Source organism: Camelus ferus, chromosome 22 (genome assembly GCF_009834535.1).
Source record: "Camelus ferus isolate YT-003-E chromosome 22, BCGSAC_Cfer_1.0, whole genome shotgun sequence".
Taxonomy (NCBI): domain Eukaryota; kingdom Metazoa; phylum Chordata; class Mammalia; order Artiodactyla; family Camelidae; genus Camelus; species Camelus ferus.
This window is the reverse complement of record NC_045717.1, coordinates 2,972,885-2,990,950: the sequence shown is the minus strand read 5'-3', so window position 1 is coordinate 2,990,950 and position 18,066 is coordinate 2,972,885. Positions and strand designations below refer to the sequence as shown.

At 51.3% G+C, this 18,066-nt stretch overlaps 1 protein-coding gene across 2 annotated transcripts; it reads right to left on the bottom strand.

Annotated features, from left to right (window-relative positions):
• Window positions 1-1,091: 1,091 nt before the first annotated feature.
• On the bottom strand, window positions 1,092-17,034 carry LMAN2 (lectin, mannose binding 2). Of its 2 annotated transcripts, XM_006183883.3 has the most exons (8): window positions 16,685-17,034; window positions 16,398-16,516; window positions 7,062-7,179; window positions 6,367-6,446; window positions 6,067-6,228; window positions 5,871-5,985; window positions 2,965-3,084; window positions 1,092-1,775 (listed from the first exon to the last, which is right to left on the bottom strand). In XM_006183883.3, the coding sequence occupies exons 1-8, from the start codon at window positions 16,878-16,880 to the stop codon at window positions 1,615-1,617; spliced, it is 1,071 nt and encodes a 356-aa protein (XP_006183945.1). In that variant the 5' UTR covers window positions 16,881-17,034; the 3' UTR covers window positions 1,092-1,614. The 2 variants fall into 2 exon arrangements, with proteins under 2 accessions (XP_006183945.1, XP_032320886.1); XM_032464995.1 differs by lacking the exons at window positions 16,398-16,516; window positions 16,685-17,034 and adding an exon at window positions 7,749-7,769.
• Between the last annotated feature and the right edge of the window lie 1,032 nt (window positions 17,035-18,066).

The window sequence follows — 18,066 nt, the reverse complement described above, 5'->3', positions numbered from 1 at the left end:
TGCCCAGTTCAGGGATTCAGGAGAAACCAGGTATGGCGAGTGTGGTGCTGATGGCACGGTTGTTGCAGCCGCGGAGGGTTCCAGACCCCAGGCCTTGCTGTGCGGGTCGGCGGACACGGCGCTCCCCTCCAGGGAGACTGGGCCGGGAGGCGGGAGCCACCTGCCCTAGTGGGATCCTCGCATCCATGTTAAGTGGCGGGGAGTGAAGTGAGTTAGTCCATGTCAACCGCTCGCAACCACACTTGGCCCGTAGAAGGCACTCAGTGTTAGCTACTTTCTGAGTAAAGAAACTGTTTCGAGGGAAGTGCTCAATCAAATATTTCAGTCAGGAGGATCATGATTAATTACTCTTACGGCTTCATGAACAGGCTCCCAGACTCGCGTGAGGGAAACGCAGCCCAGAGGAGCCTGGGAACAGTCCCTTCATGTCTAACCTGGATGCACACAGGGGACGGCGCGAGGGACGGGAGACGGGTAAGGGTAGATGGGTGAAGCGCTCTGGGGAGCGAGCCTGGGAGACAGAGGGGACGGTAGGCCCTCCCGCCTCACCCCATCTCCTACACTGTCTGTTTTACAGCGAGAACCCAGCTGACACCAGCTGACACCGGCAGCTACAGAAAGCCCGGCCACACCAGGAGGTGAGGGGCTGCTTTTGCTTTAAGACGGGGTCCCGGTGACGAGTCACTGCAAAGATGCTTGAGGGAACCCAGTCCCAAGACCAGCCCGGATGGGAGTGCCACTGCCGACCCCAACCTGCCCCTGCAGCCGCAGCCCCTCCCAGGGCCCCCAGAGTTCCCCTGGGGGGAGGTCAGTCCTCCACGTGAGACCCACATCCTCCCCACGGGATCCCTCCACACGGAGCGCGTGGGGACAGGGCAGGTCCTGTCCCCACGACGCCACCCGCTGTGTGACACTGGGCGAGTTAGGCTTGACCTCCGAGAGCTGTGATTCCCCAGCTGGGAAATGGGGACCACAGCACCTGCTCCTGGAGGCTGTGCCACAGGCCTGAGGGGACCAGGCCAGGAGCTGGAATGCACGGCCGGCGGGGAGTCACCTGAAGGAAAGCAAGCCTCTGAGGACAGTCACTCAGCTGAGGTTGGTTATTTCACTTTATTTAACAAACGGTCACACTCTGCGCCCCACCTCACTGCTCCTCCAGCCGCGATGGAGGGTCCGCCTCGGGAAGGAGCTGGAGGATGAACAGGAAGGGGCCCAGGCTCCCCAGTCGGCCTCCTCTTCTGCCACACACAGCACACAGCACAGAACAAAATCACAGCTCGTGTCCTCAGGCACCCACCCCAGCGTGGGCTGGGGGCCTCCAGTGTTCACCAGCCTCCTGCCGGGTCCCGGCCCAGCTCCGGGCACAGACCCCTTGCTCCAGAGGGGCCGGCAGCCACCCAGGGCCTCCGCCCCCCTGGCTGTGGGGCTGTCAACCCCTCACTCCCCAGCCCTGCAGCCTGTCCCCACTGGGCAAGAAGCAAAATGTATGAAAATACTTTAATTATTTCTTTGAAATGGTTAAGAAATAAGGTCGTCTGGTTTTTCTTTTACAATCCTAGTAAAAAATAGTTCACATCAGCGCCGGGGCCCTTCCCCGAGCCGAGTGCCGGCCGCTCAGTAGAAACGCTTGTTCCGCTCCTGCCGCTTCTGGAACACCACGGCGCCCACCACGGCGCACACGATGATGCCCAGCAGCGCGCACAGCAGCAGGAGGAACACCCGCCACCCGGTCAGCGGCCCGCTGCGGAAGTTCCCCGTCGGGTCGTCCACGTTGTCTGAGGGAGGGCAAAAGGGGGAATGAGAGGCCCGGTGGGCTCCCCGGAGACGGGGAGCAGCCAGCGGCCCGGTGAGGCCCCACACCCACCCCGCGGAGAAGCAGCGGCCTGCGACACCGCACCGGTGAGACGCCGGGTGTGGGCAGAGGGATGAGCTCCTGGGGGCCTCGGTCCCAGGGACTGAGGCCCCCAGGGATTGAGGCCTGGGGTACCTTCTGCTGTAATTAGCTGGTGAACACTGGACTCCCGGGCTCTCCCTGAAAGCCTGGGTCTGCCTGAGGTGGCCCCAGGACCTGCCTTCACAAGCCCACCCTCGCCCCGGTGCAGGGGTCTGAGGTCCCTGAGAGACATGGCCCTGGCCAGAGGCGGCCCTCCCTCACACCTGGATGCATTTAGTGGCTCCGAGGGGGGTCTCCCAGGCCCTGGGCCCCCAACCTCCATCCTTCTGCTTTGACCCTCTCTACCCAGTGGGTCTGTGAGTCTGAAAACGAGTTACCCCCTGCCCGGCTAGCCACATGGGGCTGCTTGGTGGGTTGAACACAAGATGTCTCTGGAAGTCCTCGGCAGCAGAAAGCCTCCTACCAGAGGTTGCAAAACGGTGGTCTATGGTAGGATTTGTTTGGTCCCCAAAACGTTTAAAAGCAACTTGAATTTTTAAAACGTGGGCTGTCAAGTAAAATGTTGGGCTCCACGGGCTCCATCACCCGCCAGGCCCACACACGTGACTTCGGGATCCTGGGTAGACGACTCCCCCACACACAGCAGCCTCATCTCCCCCATGAGAACCCTCGCTCTGTGAGGACGGAGTGGTGGCTGATTAGAGCCCTGGGAAGAGCTCAGGCTTGGGGTTTTGCCACATCCCACCTTTTTAACCTCTTCTAGCTGAGGAAGCCTGAGGGATCAGCACCCCCAGCAGCGGCAGGACCTACTTCCAAGTTGTTCACTGAGGCCATGCACGCATGGAATCCGAGCGCCTCGCGCCCCCCCACACCAACAAACTGCCCCTCTGGCTTCACTGGCCGCTATCCCAGCACCAGGCGCAGGGGACACAGACGCCAGGTGCTCACGCCTTCTCGTGAGCCCGGTTTGCTGAGCCGAGGGCCTAGCTGGACCAGGGAAGGGCAGAGGGACCGCAGGCACTGGCCCAAGCCAGCCCAGGCCCCAGCCGAGAGGGCCTGGGCACGCCTACCTTTGGGCGACTTGAGGAAGTTGACGCTGGGCTCGATCTTGGTCCAGTCGATGCTCTCCTCATCGGGCGTGTGCTCCACCATCAGCTGGAACAACTTCATGGAGATGATGTCGTGATTGTCTGCAGAACGGAGTCAGCCCGTAAGGGGCCTGGGGCCGCCTCAGGGCACGTGGTCCCGGCCCCCCAGCCCCCACCACACGAAGTGGCCACGTCCCCTGGGGAGAACCCAGCAGCCCCCAGCAGGCAGGGGCTGGAATATTTCCAGAGCTCAGCAGTAAAAACCTGGAAGAAGGCACAGTGGAGAGGAAAAAGCGTAGGTTACACAATCAAACTCACTGGGTCTAATCCTAGCTCCGCGGTCTCTATGAGGCTTAGTTTGTAAATGGGGGTGATAATCTCCAGCCTGCGTGGTTATCGAGGCCCGTAAATGAGAAAGCACATAGAAGGCAGAGGGCGTCCTGCCTGCAGACGGTGTGTCCTTGCAAACAGGACCAGATAAGGACCTACACATTGCTCTAAGGCTGGTTGAGAAACCTGATCCTCCCAAGCGCAGGCAGCCGTCAGATGTTCCCGTCACAGATACCCAAGTACAGGATGCAACCCCAAGACCTGGCAGCCAGCTGAGAGCTGGGCACTGATACACCATCAGCAACCGTAGCTGAGGAGACTTGGGAAAGGCCTCGGTCCAATCAGCACGGGCAGGAGGGAGCCTCTGCTTGACACTGACGGTAACTGATCAGCCCATTTTTGAGACAGGGAGGTTGAAGCTCAGAGCCAATAGGAGCGTCCTGGTCAGCCTGACTCCAGCTATCAGCTCAGCTAACTGACAGGAATCTGAGGAAAGGCCCGGAAAAGGGAGAGCTTAAAGAGCAAAGACCTGGCAGCCGGGTCGTGCAGGGCAGAGCCCAGCGGTACCAGACGGCCCAGTGTGTGCAGCCCCCAGAAGTGCTGGGAAAAGCACGGATGCTGGGGTCAGACTGCAGGTCCCATCAAGCTCTGGCGCTTCCTGGATGTGGGAACTGGACGAGATCCCTTCAACGTCCGGATGCCCAACGGTCTCAGTTGTGTAAAAGGGGAGAGAGACCGCTACCTATCTAAGAACACACGAAGCGACCTTCCCCACGCGATGCCCGCAAGGAGGCCAACATGCACAGCCTGTGACTAACGGCCAGACACCACTACATGCACGGCCCCCGCCATCACCCTTCCTGGCCTCTCCAAACAGCCTTAGAGAACAGAGAACGCCCACCTGCCACAGACCTGGCTCTGTTCCCAGAACCTTCTCATGACCCACACTGAAACCTGGTCAGATGGAATCCCAGGTAACCCGGGGAGGGGCTGCAGTGGATCCACAGATGGGACAAGACTGGCCAAAAGCTGGTAACGAATGACACCAGGAACAGCAACGAGGGGCCTACCACACCATTCTCCCCTCTTCTGCGCATACAACTGGGATTTCCATATTACAAACTTTAAAACAAAACCCCTGAACAATAGACACTGGGGTCCAAGTGGACCCAGACACTTCCCAGGTGAGGGGGAAGGTCCTGGATGGCTCACAGGCCCTGGAAACATCTATCCTGACAACAAACAAGCCCTCTGTCTGGTCCTCCACGTTGTTTCCCAGCTCTGGGTGTCAGAAGCTGTCCCTGGGCCTGGTGCCTTCTGAGGGCCCTGAGAAGGGACCGAAGACCAAGGCCAAGGGCCACCATCAAGTGCCACCCAGGCCTGGTGGCCCAGCGAGGCCTGCGCAGGCAGGCAGCACCCCAATGCTTACAGCGCTTGCCGAGGGCCAGACAAGACAGAGCCCTGACACTATTGTGCTTATGATTCAGTGAGAGGGACAGAGACAATGAAATAAACTACATGACAGACTCCAAGATGGTTAAGTGCCATGAGGAGAAATAAAGCTGGGAAAGGTGACAGTACGTGTGCAGGGGACTGGGTGTGTGTGCAACTTTAGATGAGGGGATCTGGGAAGGCCCCACTGAGGAAGTGACATCTAAGTAAGACCTCGAGAAGCCAAGGGTGAGATGCAAGCACAGGGGCCTGAAGCAAGAGGGCAGTGGTGGGTCTGAAGAGTGGCTGGCGGCAGTGTCACCAGGGAGCAGGGAGTAGTGAGTCGGAGGGGCAGGGTAGGGAGGTGCCAGCACACAGGGCCTGGCAGACCACCGCTGTGACGGATGGTGGCCCTGACTCTGGGTGAGGCGGGAGGAGCAGCATTAATGGGTTGGCTCTGCTGCTGTATTGGGGCTGCTGTGGAAGGAGGGGACCCTCGGGAGACTCCTGCAGTCACCCAAGGGATGGAGGACAGTGGCCTGGACCTGCTGGCAGTAAAGGAGGGGTGAGAAGTGGTCTGCTGCAGGGTGAGGACAAAACCAGCAGGACCCACCAACGGATGGGAAGCAGCATGTGAGAGAAAAAGCAGAGGCCGGAATGACACAAGTTTTTTTTTTTTTAATGGTGGTACTGGGGATTGAACCCAGGACCTTGTGCACGCTAAGCAGGCGCTCTGCTGCTGAGATGTACCCTTCCCGATACCGAGGTGTTGGGACCCGAGCAACTACAAGGACAGAGGTGCGTTTCTGTCTCCAGCTGTGGGCATGTGACGGCTAAGAGGCCAGCTGGGCACTGGGCAGAGATGCTGTTGGTGATACGGGTCTGGAGATGGAAATCTGGGGGTCTACTGTGTCCAGATTCAAAGTCCCCTAGCTCCCAGATGATGGAGAGGGAAGATGGCCAAGGGACTGCTCACGGAGATGGGAAGTGGGGGGAAGAAAACCAGGCGAGTGTGGAACCAAGTGAAGGAAGGTCAAGGAGGAAGGGGATGAGCCGCGTCACACGCCCTGACAGACCAGGGAAGGTTGGGACTGAGACGTGACACCCTGCTCAGCCCACACACTCACCCGACAGGTCACCGGTGCCAGCCGAGGCGCCGAAGTAGTAGCCGGTGGGCAGGCGCACGCCCGTGATGTCGATGCAGTTCTTCCACTCGTTCTTGTCCTCCAGGTCTGTCATCACCTGCGGCCAGCCAGCAGGTCAAGCGCGGCCCAGGCCGGCCCCCCCCGAGCCCCCGCAGAGCTGCCCCTCACGCCTGCTCACCGTCAGGCGGCCCCGGGAGTAGCGCACAGCCAGGAAGGTGTCATGACCGCGGTTGCGGAAGTCAGCTGTGCAGCCCGCCAGCTCGGTCCAGCGGCCGTCCTTGCTGTGGTCGTAGGACAGGGAGCCGTTGTTCACCATCACCGAGATGTACGGGAACACGCGCTGAGACAGGACACCGGTTACTCCGCGGCCAGCCCGGCCCGCGGGGGGCCCAGGGCCACCACCACCCCGATCCCTGGAGGTGCCCTTCAGGGACCAGGAAGAAGCCCCGTCCTGCTCTGCAGGGCAGCAGGCGCCTACCTCTGTGGTCTCATCGTTGGGGTACGTGTCCAGGAAGATGGCTAAGCCGTGGAAGTTGTCTTTGCTTCCAAACACAGGCCCTGGAATTAGAAGATGTTCCTGTAATGGGAGACACTGGAGCTGTCCCATGGGGACCTGAAGGACAAAGTGATGCTAGGGTGGGTAGAGCCAAGAGAGGCTGATCCGTGGTGGTTCTCCCAGGAGAGAGAAGGGGTTTTGGAGTGGGTGTGGGGTGGGGCCTGGGGGGCGGTCTCAGAGAGGACTCAAGTTTGAAGCCTGAGGTATCAGGGAACAGCAGCTGCCCATGTGCTCCAAGGTGGCAGGTGACAATAGGCCATGCAGGGAAGGACCACCCCCTAACCTAGGGGTCACCAACTTTCTGTCCAAGGCCAGAGAGGAAACATTTTAGGCTTCATGGGCCACATATGGTCTCTGTCACACAGTCTTCCTTGTTTTTGCTTTTTTAAAATGGTAAAAATACCATTAGCTGGTGTAGACCACAGACCACAAGGGGGCACAGAGTTGAGCTGCAGGGCTGTCTTCTAAAGGGACATCCCCCCAGCCGTCCCCAGGGCCCGGGGTTCCTCGAAGAGGAGCAGCAGCACCCTAGCACCCTAACGGGGGGCGGGGGGGGAGAGTGGAGGATGGAGGATCCTTGGCCGCAGGCGCTGCCACGTGCGTGAGCACCACCCTACCTGGCACCAGGCGGTCCCGGGTGTACCACAAGGCGATGCCGTCTCCGTGGAGATTCTTCTTCCCTGCACCATGGACTTTGAAGTGGACGTGCATCTCCCAGTCCTTGAGGAAGCAAGGCTAGAGGGAGAACAGAGAGGACTGCTCAGAGCACAGGCCCTGCCCCCAAGGAGACTGGGCACTAGGAACAGGGCCAGGCAGCAGGGACAGAAGTGCCACTGACCAGCAGACCCCCTAGTGTTTTCAGGAAGAAGGGAGGGGGCTGCTGGGCTTCGCAGGTTGCGGGGGGGGGGGGGGAGGCCACACGGTGTCCCAAGGCTGCCCAGGCCCAGACTCCGCCCACCCCCGCCCCAGTCGTCTCCTGGGCGGGTTCTCACTTTCTCACACTTTCCCAACACCAGCCAAACCCGTTAGCCCTGTTTTCTCTCCAACCCCACCGCTCCTGCCCTGCGAGCTTGTGGAAGGGTCACTACCCCTACTTGTCACATATTTTACTAAAAAGAAAACACATTCAGAGACAAAACAACTTGTCCACAGCAGGTTAAGTGGATGATCCCGGTTCACACCCAGGACTGTCTGACTCAGAAGCTCATCTATTGTCTACACCGCACGTGGACTCAGGCCTGTAACACAAACTGCACCAACTCCTTTCTGGCCTCCCACCCCCACTGTCTTCCCTCCTAACCAACCTTCCGCACTGAGGGACTCAACCCAGGTCTGGCTGACTCCAAACCCCCAGCTCTCAGCCAGCACACCTCCTGCTTCCTGCAGGCTCAGCCCAGCCCCAGGGCGGCGGCGGCAGCATCAGGGCCGGGGGCTGGGTCAGCTCCGGGGCCTCGGGCTAATGGGATGTGAGGGAAGGCAGCGGATTCCCAGCAGCCAGGAACACCAGGTGCAGAGCTGGGCCCGGCTCACAGCTAGAAGGGCCTGGCCCTCCCTACCAGGAAGTTGTTTGTGAAAACTATGGTGTCGACACACACTTGGATGACAAGCCACTGAGGGGACGTCTGCAGACAGGGCTGTGAGCAGGTATCAAAGGCCCATCAGATACTCCTGACTTTCTGGATTGGCAACTCTTAAAGAGACCATTAACAGCAACGCAGACAAGGAAGGAGAGGAACACGCGGCCCGACGGCCTGGGGCACTGCGGGTGCTCCTATTTCCTGGGGGGCAGTTTGGCTGCTGCAGCTGTTTAACAGAATGAGGCACGTCAAGACCAAGAAGTCAGAGACACCGAGAAAGGGCAGGTAAGCTGCAAAACAGTATCAGTGCTATGTTCTCATTTTTGAAAGAGAAAGGAAAAAAATGAAAGGAACAAGAGCCAACGTTACTGACGGCTGACTCTGGGAGGGGAATGTTTATTTTCTACGTGTGAGTCCTCCATGTTGAACGTATTACTCCTATAATCAGAAAAAATTCAAATAAAAACCAAACGTTCTCTGTCCCACCATGGGTGATCTGGCTTGTGCATCACTGATTTTTCAGATTCACTGTTCCAGGTCTGGGCACCAGGAAGGCAGGTGAGGAGACCCAGCCCCTGAGGACACAGGGTTAGGACCTGCATGACAGCCTGCTGCACACAGTGTGACGTCAGCCTTCCCGGTTCTCGACAGCTCACTGGCTCTGGGAGACCCCACAGATTCTGGAGGGGGCAGCTGCGAGGTGATGACAACCAGCTCTCAAGGACAGATGGACAAGGAATCGGAGACCAAGACCCACTGAGGTGGGGGAATGCCTGGTGAAGCAGTCTTGATTGGGTTGAGACCACAAAGACTACAACCCAAAAGTAAGAATGAATGAGAAAGGCCCTCCCAGGGGCTGCAGCGCAGCTCTGAGTCCTCACAATCCCTGAAATCAGACCAAACAGACTCACCTAGGCCTCACATTTTTTAACAAAACGTCTTACAAACACAGTATTTGGTGCACAATCAAAAATACCAGGAATCAAAGAGACAAGATACGAACAAAAAACAGAGAAAGGTAGGAAGGAAGAAACATAGGCAGGTAGGGAAGAAGGGAGGCCAAGAGGAACTCCAGATATTGGCCTTTCAAATAACTAGTTCACTGTATTCAAGGAGGTAAAAGATCAAGAATTTCAGTAGTAACTGAAATTTTCAAAAATCACACTAAAAAAATACAATGTAATGAATAGGTTTCATCACAGATTAAAAATAGATGAAAAGAGAATTAGTGAACTCAAGTCTAGTCAGATTAAAATACTCAAAATGAAGCAGAGAAAACAAAATCATGGTACATACAACACTGTGGGTAAGAAAGAAAGGAAAGAGAGAGGGTCCTCATTGTATATAATTGAAGTTTCAGAATGAGTAGCAAGAAAACAGGGCAAAAAAAAAAAAAACAAACAACATTTAAAGAGATATCTAAGCACTTAATGATTTAAAGACATTATGCCACACATCTTAAGTCTTACTAACAAAAGGAGACAAATAAAAAGAATATCATAACTAAGTACATTAAAAAGAGAGAAAGGGAGAAAAAAAAAATCAAAACAAAGCAAAAGAACCCCAGATACTCTTAAAAGCAACTAGAAGGGAAAAAAGACAGATGACCTTCAAAAGAGCTACAATTAGCCTAACACCAGAATTCTCAACAGAACCACTAGGAGTAAAAAGGCAACAGACTGATACATTTGGAGTTGAAAGGAGCTAACAATCAACACAGACTTTTATACTTAGCAGATGTACCCTTCAAGAAGGAAGGTGCTCTCTGGGCTCGGACCCAGTTTCCACCAACGTGGCTAAATGCGCTGAGGTCGGGACCGTCCGTAAATACGGGCCCTGTTATGATGCCTCCCTCAGGAAGACAGGGAAGAAAACTGAAATCAGCCAGCACGCCAACCACATTTGCTCTTTCTGGGGCAAAACCAAGATGAAGAGGCGAGCTGTGGGCATCTGGCACTGTGATTCCCACGTGAAAACGGGAGCCGGTGGCACCTGGACCCACGGCACCACTTCTGCCCTCAGTACCATCCGCCATCAGAGGCCTGAAGGAACTGAAGGACCAGCGGGAGCGCCACCACGTGAAACACTGCTGGCCTAGGACGAGTAGGCTAATTTATACAACTGAAAAAAGAATGAAGGTGAAGTTAAGACATTTTCAGACAAAATCCTTAAAACGGTCTTTCATTCTTCAGGGAGAAGGAAAGTGATCCAGAACCAGACGTAAAGTCAGAGATTCAGGAAGGCAGAGCAATAAATAAAGTAAACATGAAAATAGAAATCGAAGTAAATATTTGGCTGCATAAAACAATCATGTTTTGTGTGATTCAAAACAGAAAGATAACAATGGGATAAAAGGAGTTAAAGCGTTGGAAGAACCTTGCGCTGTCCTGCACGGAGGTGAAAGTACATGTTATTAGACTTTGGTAAAACATGATGTGTGTTTTAAACTGCAGAGTAACCACTAAAATATTGGGAAACAAGCACAGAACTTTCAAGCCAGTAGATGTAAAAGTGGAATAAAAATTAACCAACCCAGAAGAAGTCAAGACCAGAGAGAACACTCAGTACAAATAGAAAGTAAATAGTCAGATGGCAGATTAAACCCAAATATATCAGTAATTTTACTAAATGTAGATAAATGCTGGTAAGGATACACAGGATCTCCCTGCATTACTTTTTATCTTTTTTTAAGTTGAAGTATAGTTGACACACAATATTATATCAGTCTCAGGTGTACCACATAGGGATTCGACATTTATACACATTATGAATTGATCACCATAGTAAGTTTAGTAACTGCCACCACAGAAAGTTATTGCAATGTTACAGACCACAGTGCCTATGCGGTACATCACATCCTTGTGACTTATTAATTTTGTAACTAAAAGTCTGTACCTCTTAATCTCTATTATTTCTTACAACTGCATGTGAATCTATATTTATCTCAAAATTAAAAGTTTTATTTAAAAAATAACACATCAAAGACTTAAAATTAAGAGCTAAGATTATAAAACTCTTAGAAGAAAACATGGGGAAAATCTTCATAACACTGGATTTAGCAATGATTTCCTGGGTGTGACACCAAAGCACAGGCAACAAAAAAACTAGGTAAACTGGACTTCATCAAAATTAAAATCTTTTACACATCATAGAACATCAAGAGAACGGAAAGATAACCGACAGAATCGCAGAAAATACTTCCAAGCCATTTACTGATAACATCCAGAATACAGAGAACTCCTAAAACTCAACAGCAAAAAACAATGCAATCCAAAAATGGGCAAAGGACTTCCATGGACATTTTTACAAATGGCTAATAAGCACAGGAAAAGTTGCTCAACATCATTAATCATTAGAAAAATGCAAATCAAACCCACAAAATTCCACTTCACATCCATTAGGATGGCTATTACCCAAAAAGTGGAAAATAAGTGTTCCAAGGGCTTGGAGAAATTGGAACCCTGGTGCAGTGCTGATGGGAATGTAAAATGGTGTAGTTACTGGGGAAAACAGCTTGGTGGGCCTCAAAATGTTAAACTGAGTGACCTTATGACCCAGCAATGCCACTTTCTAGGTACATACCAAAAGAAGTGAGAGCAGGCACTCAGACATTTGTGTATACCCATGTTCACAGCGGCACCGTTCGCAAGAGGAACTCACAAAGGTAGAAACAACCCAAGTGTCCACCAACAGATGAATGGATAAACAAAATGTGATCTGTACGTACACACGTGTGCGCACGCATGCACGCGTGCGCGAACACACACACACACACACACACACACACACACAGGAATATTATTTAGCCATGAAAAGAAATGAAGCATGATGAACCTTGCAGACATTATGCTAAGTGAAGTAAGTCAGACAGACAAATATTCTATGATTCCATTTATGGGAGGCACCTAGAAGAATCAAATAAAGAGACAGAAAGCAGAACGGTGGCTATGGGGCTGTTGGGGGAGGGGTGATGGGGAGTTAGCGTGTAATGAGTTTGAGCCTGGGATGACGGAAAAGTTCTGGAGGTGGATGGTGGTGAGGTTGCACAACAAGGTCAGTGTACTTAATGCCACTGAACTGCACTCTCAAAAATGGTTAAAATGGTAAATTTTATGTCATGTATATTTTACCACAATAAAAGAAAAAGTTTGAGGAATTTTATTTTCTTTTTCATGCAGACACATATTTACAGTAATCAGATTTTTGTTGATGGCCATTATATTTTTAAATACTTTCTCAATCCAATGAGTATCCTACTGAAGAGAATAGCTTCATAAAATAAATTATTTAAAATTCATAAAAATAAACAAATAACTGTGCAAAGGCCTAATTATATGCTGTTTACAAGAGACAACTCTCAAAGACAAAGAAATGGGAAAAAGAAAAGGATAGAAAAAGATACTGCATGCAAACATAAGCAAAAACAAGCTCAAGCAGCTAGGTGTGTCAGTAATCAAGTTTAGAGGGGGACCCTTCTCCATGACAAAGGATTCCTTTTATCAGGATAATTTCAGTCTCAAAACATACAAAGCAGAAACCGACCACCTGGAAAGATAAAGACAAATGCACACAAAGAAATTTTAATACACCTCTCCTACTAACTGATAAAAATGAGGAAAAATGTCAGGAAAGATATAGAGATTTGAACGCAATCAGCAATCTTGACCTAAGGACCTAAACAGCATCCTTCACTCAACTAGCAGAATCCACATCCTTTGCAAGCACATATGGAATGTTCCCCCAAAAAGCTGATCCTCTGAAGGACCATCTACTAGTCTCAATAGATCTCCAAGCACTGAAATCACAGTCTGTCCCTTGACCATGAGGAAATTAAACCAGAGATCAGTAATAACTTAAAAAATAAAGATAACTAGAAAGCCCTCATATATTTCAAAAAAAAAATTGAAAACAAATCTCACGTACACAAAGGTCAGCCCAGAAAGCAAGATTTCAAATGGCCTCTTTGGTGTCCAGGAGTTTTCTGTGCGTGGGAACAATGCACTCAGATAAGACCCCAAGCAGGTGCGCATGAGGTGTGCCTCCCAGCATAAGGGCAACTGTGAACAGGAAGGTCCCTGGCATGTTTGCAGGGAGATCAGTTTCAGGAAAGAGTACACACGGAAGCTGAGGACCTGGAAACCCACACCTCTAAGACTATCCAGGCCTTAGAAAGTCTCCACGTACTGCAGACAAGACTGCAGATCAGAGGATAGAAATACTACGACGACACGGACAATATAAAACCTCTGAAGGATTTGAAGCAGATGAAGCAGGAGCTGCTCTGGGGGGCAGAACATAACATGGGCATCATCCTCCACCCCGGCTGCACAGCTGAGAAACCTGGGGAGCTCAGAAATCTTAATGCCCTGGCCGCCCCCTCAGGCCATCTAAATCAGAATCAATCATTTGGCAGCCACGGCCCATTTTACAGTCAGGTGGTTTCCACGTCTCGGCCTGTAACAAAGCGAATCCAACAGTCAGCTGCTACACCAAAATTTTTGATGAAAGATCACTACATGATTTGGGGTTGCTAAACCAAAGAAATTCAAAATATTGAGTGGCCCTGCAATAATGAAACCCCCGTCTCCAGCTACTATTTAAGCAGTTTCTCAGCAGTCACGTGAATTAAAACAAAGAACACCAGTCGTGTTGAAGCTTCTCAGTCTGACAATGCCGTCCATCCGGGTGGGGGTGGGGAGATGACAGCTCAATGAGACGCATTTCAATGCATGTTTACTTTTGTGTAATAATCATTCAAAAAGTGTGCAGTGCATTTCTTTTGATCAACTGTTTACCAATGATAACTATAATAATCCCAAAGAAAATATTAAAACTTAATTTCAAGCTCCCAATGAAGTTAAAAAGCTTAAATTACCCTCATTTTAGTTGCAAAGGAAATATGATGGGCTAATCAATATGAGATTTCCCAGCAATAAATACACTGCACTAGGATAAAATTCAGTGCAGGAAATGAAATAAAAATACAAGTTGGATTTTAAAAAACCTGATGTACAATTTCGGCTTATTCATCGTGTTTAAGAGTGGATATCAAACTGCTATATGTAGATTCCACTGAGTACGCTTGAGTACTGAACAATTTTATTCTAAAACAATACTTTAAATATGCTGGAAATTGCATCCTTTGCAAATATTTAAACTTATGATAAGCAATCTTGGATATCAATTCTTTTTTTTTTTGTATTTTTGTCTTGTGTGGGGTTTTTTTTTTCAGTATCAAGTCTTAAAAAGTTCAAGGGGATATATACTTTCAGACAGCACATCAGCAAAAAAATTTACAGACCATTAAAAGTTAAATAAAAAAAAAAAAGCTTAAAGACCACTGCTGTAGCCTCCACACAAGACCATCTCGAGCCCAGCCCCTTGTGGCCTGCGTTCCAGCCGTCAGCCACCTGGAGCTCTAGTCAGGCTGGGCCACCCCTTGGTCCGCACCCTCCCACGCCCATGCCACAGCTGGAGCTGTGTCTTATCGCTGCTTAGAAGACAGCAGGTGCTTGGGAGTGTTTGCTAACTTGATGCCTCTCCCAGGTGGAGCGAGGGAAGGGGACAAAAAAGAGAAAACTCCAGAAAGCATTTCTCCAACCCAGTAAAGGAAAAGGTGGTTCTTGAGAAACACTGGGCAGAAAATCCTAAGAGTTCCAAGCATTTCTTTCAGGAAAGAGAAGGAAACACTCCATCCAACCCTTTAGGGGAAATCTGCAGGGCCTAAAGGGAAAGGTCCTAGAGCTGAACAACCAGGTGGTGGAGGAAGACAAGGCAGTTATATTTCAGACGGTGAAAATTCGTTGGAGGCTAAGTGAAGAGACCTTTCAGCCCTGGGACATCACTGACCACCAACGACCTACAACTGTAATTAAGTGACTTGTGACGAAATCAATTTCTAACAGTTCCGGCACTACTTGTACCTCATTAAAATAAAATTTTTTTTAATGCTATGCTGAGCTCATTTCCTTGAAAAATATAAGGCTGCGTTAACATTTTAAAAAATTATCTGAAACCCCTAAGACAGAATAATGCAACAGAATGTGATTCGGAGGAAACAAGGTAGTTCATGAACTCTCTGAGTGGGTGGCACTCGAGTTAGGACTTAACAGATAAGAAAGAACCAAGGAGGCCTGAAGAGCCAGGAGGCAGTGTCCCAGTGGAGGGAACAGGTGCAAAGGTCCTGAGGCAAGAAGGCAGCCAGAGAGATTGGAACAAAATTAACACAGCGAATGACTGCAGATGCCAGGCACCAGGGGCCAGACGGTCCAGACATAATGCATGTTTATCCCCTTAGAGGATTCCCCAGGCTCTGAGGATAAGGGTGAAAGCTAAAGAAAGCATCTCCAGATGCCCCTAGCAGGAAGGAGAGGAGGAGGTGAGGGAACAGACAGATGAGGCAACACAAGGACACTCTGGGCTCTCAGAAGTCATCCTGAAGGGACCAAAAGGCAGGGTGATGGAGGAAACTAGGACACTGGCCCAAGCTTAAGCCGTGGGAAGGACTGGCATCAGGCAGGCTTGGGGAGGAGCGGGTTCTGCCCCCAATTATTCCCCTGTCACCCCTTCCTTGACCTTTCTCAGTGTGGAGTCTGTGTAGCAGCTAATCTTGGCCACTCCTTATGTATGACACGTGCGTGACACCTGAGGCTCCCTTACCTCTGCAGCAAAGGTCACAGAAAACTAAAACTGCCCACGAGTCCAGCCCCTCCACACCACTGACGACCAGACCCTCAATCAAGCACTGGGGAAGTGGGCTGAGTCTGCAAATATTTCTGAGGAGTTCCTCCACTGTCCGTACGGGGGTCAAGGGTAGTGAGCGAACTGCTGGGCTTGGAGATGAGACAGATCAGGGTTTAATTGCTGCTTATGCCATTCACCATCAATGTTAGCTCTGAATAAAGTCACGATAGCCATGAGTATCAAACAGTCTAAGAATTAAACGTAATAAGGCATGTTAAAGTCAGTGCCTAACACACAAAACACTCAATAAAGATCCCGTTCGTTTAATTTATCCCACTAATGAGAGAGTTCAGTTCACGTGGTCAACAGCTCCACTACTAACTGGCTATGTGAAAATGCCTTTGGGGAAGGCTTTTTCAACTCTTGAGTCTTAGCTTCTTAGTCAGTAAAATGGAGCTACTTCACATGGCTTTCGAAGGAATGAAGCGAGAATGGTGTACAAAGCGTCAAGCACAGCTCCGGACACGAGGTAACTCCAACAGCCATTACTTGTTATTACTGGCGTGTGACCAAGGTGGGGAAGGGGGCGGGGGACGGAGATGTAGCTTTTAAACCAAGCTCAGGTCTGGGCTGCTGAAGGCTAGCTGTAATGGCTTACTTAAGGGTCTGCCTAGTCTCTTGGAAACCACTCACCTGGTGGTTCCAGATAGAGCCCTCTTTGCTGCGCTCGTCAGGGGTCAGACGCACGTACTGGCTCGTGAGTATGGTACTGCCCTGGAAGTCCCAAAGAGGCATGGAGCTGGAACCGACCCCTGTGGGCAGAGACACGGGCACAGACAGGTGCACAAGAGGCCAGGCCAGGACTGGCTTTGCCAGAGGCAGGAAACCCGAAGAGTTGCTCTGATCAGGAGAAAGGGCACCCGTTCCCCAACCCCGACCAGCCTCGCCCTCACTGCACTCATTCCCGCCCCAGGCCTCACCTTGGTAGGGCTTGATGAGCGAATGCTCCCGCTTGAGGTGTTCACTGTTGCCGTCAGTTATATCCGCAGCCACCGGCCCCAGCAACAGGAGAAGAAGTAGAGGTGTAGTGGGGCCAGGGCCGGGGCCGGGAAGCCCAGGCCTCCCCAGGCACCGCCGGCCCCAGCCCCTGCGCCAAATACAGCCAGCCGCCGCCATTCTCCGTTCCTCTCCGCCACTTCCGTCGTAGGACTTCCGCCTTCCGGGTGTTCCATCTAATGGCCTCCGACCGGAAGCCCTCCAACTCTCAGGAACTCCCAGCAAAAGCAAATCCTCGGTGCTGATGGGACGGCGGCTTTATTTGTTGAGCAGCTCCCCATTCTAGTCAAGTACCTTGGCTGCTGCGAGGCGCCTGTCGGCCAGCCTCAGCAGTGGGTTCTTACGAGCGACAAGAGCAGCAACCAATCACGGAACAGCACGTTCGGCTTGCGGGCCAACGCGGAGCAGAGGGATGATTTGAGTCGGCGAGCAGTGCGAGGGTCGTCTGCGGAGTGGGGCATGCTGGAACTTGTAGTTTTTGTGGGCCGCTCGTGCGGGCGGGGAAGGGAATGAAGCCTTCAACAGTTTTGGCCTCTAGTCACTGGTCGCGTCCCTGGAGTAACCTTTCTCATCCCAGGAGAAAGGAGTTCTGAACCGAAGGCGGAGACCTGAATTCCAACTCCCGCTCCGCCTAGAACTCACTGGCGAGCTTTTAGCCGTCTCCGGCTTTACCGCCCCCAGCTCCACGTCTTTGGAAATTTAGAATTCCCACAATTATTTGATGGCGTCCACTACTTCCAGTTCCTCCGACCCAGTCGGGTTTCAGCAGGAGGAGCAAACCGGGATACTGTCCCAGTGATGGTTGGGACCCATTCGGATCCAAACGATTGTAGCCCCCGCCCTGTGCAGCAAGAAGCGTCTGTGAAAGGTCCAGGAAAGCTGGCTGTGGATCATAGGTCGAAAACTGATAGCCCGCAGCCAAACAGAGCTCTTGCTGATGCTATTTAAGTAAGTGACTTAACTACTGATATTTTAATTAGGAGACAAATTCGCAGTGGAAACTCAAATTTCCAGCTTCCCAAGAAAAATTGGAAGATCCAACCACACTAAGCTCATAGGGCTACCCCCATGAAAATGCCTTCCTTTTCTAAATTAGTCTCCATTCTGAGCGGTAATTTACAGCACCTGCCTGGCCCCTCTAGCCACTTGGATTAATGACTCCTGTTATAGATCACAAGGTGGGAGAGTTGGTTCCTTGTTCCTTTACGAAGTTGCCCTTTTGAGTGAATTAACTTACTCAGGATTAAGTGTTGAGTCATCTTTTTAAAATGTGACTTTATATACAAACACAAACAAATATATATAC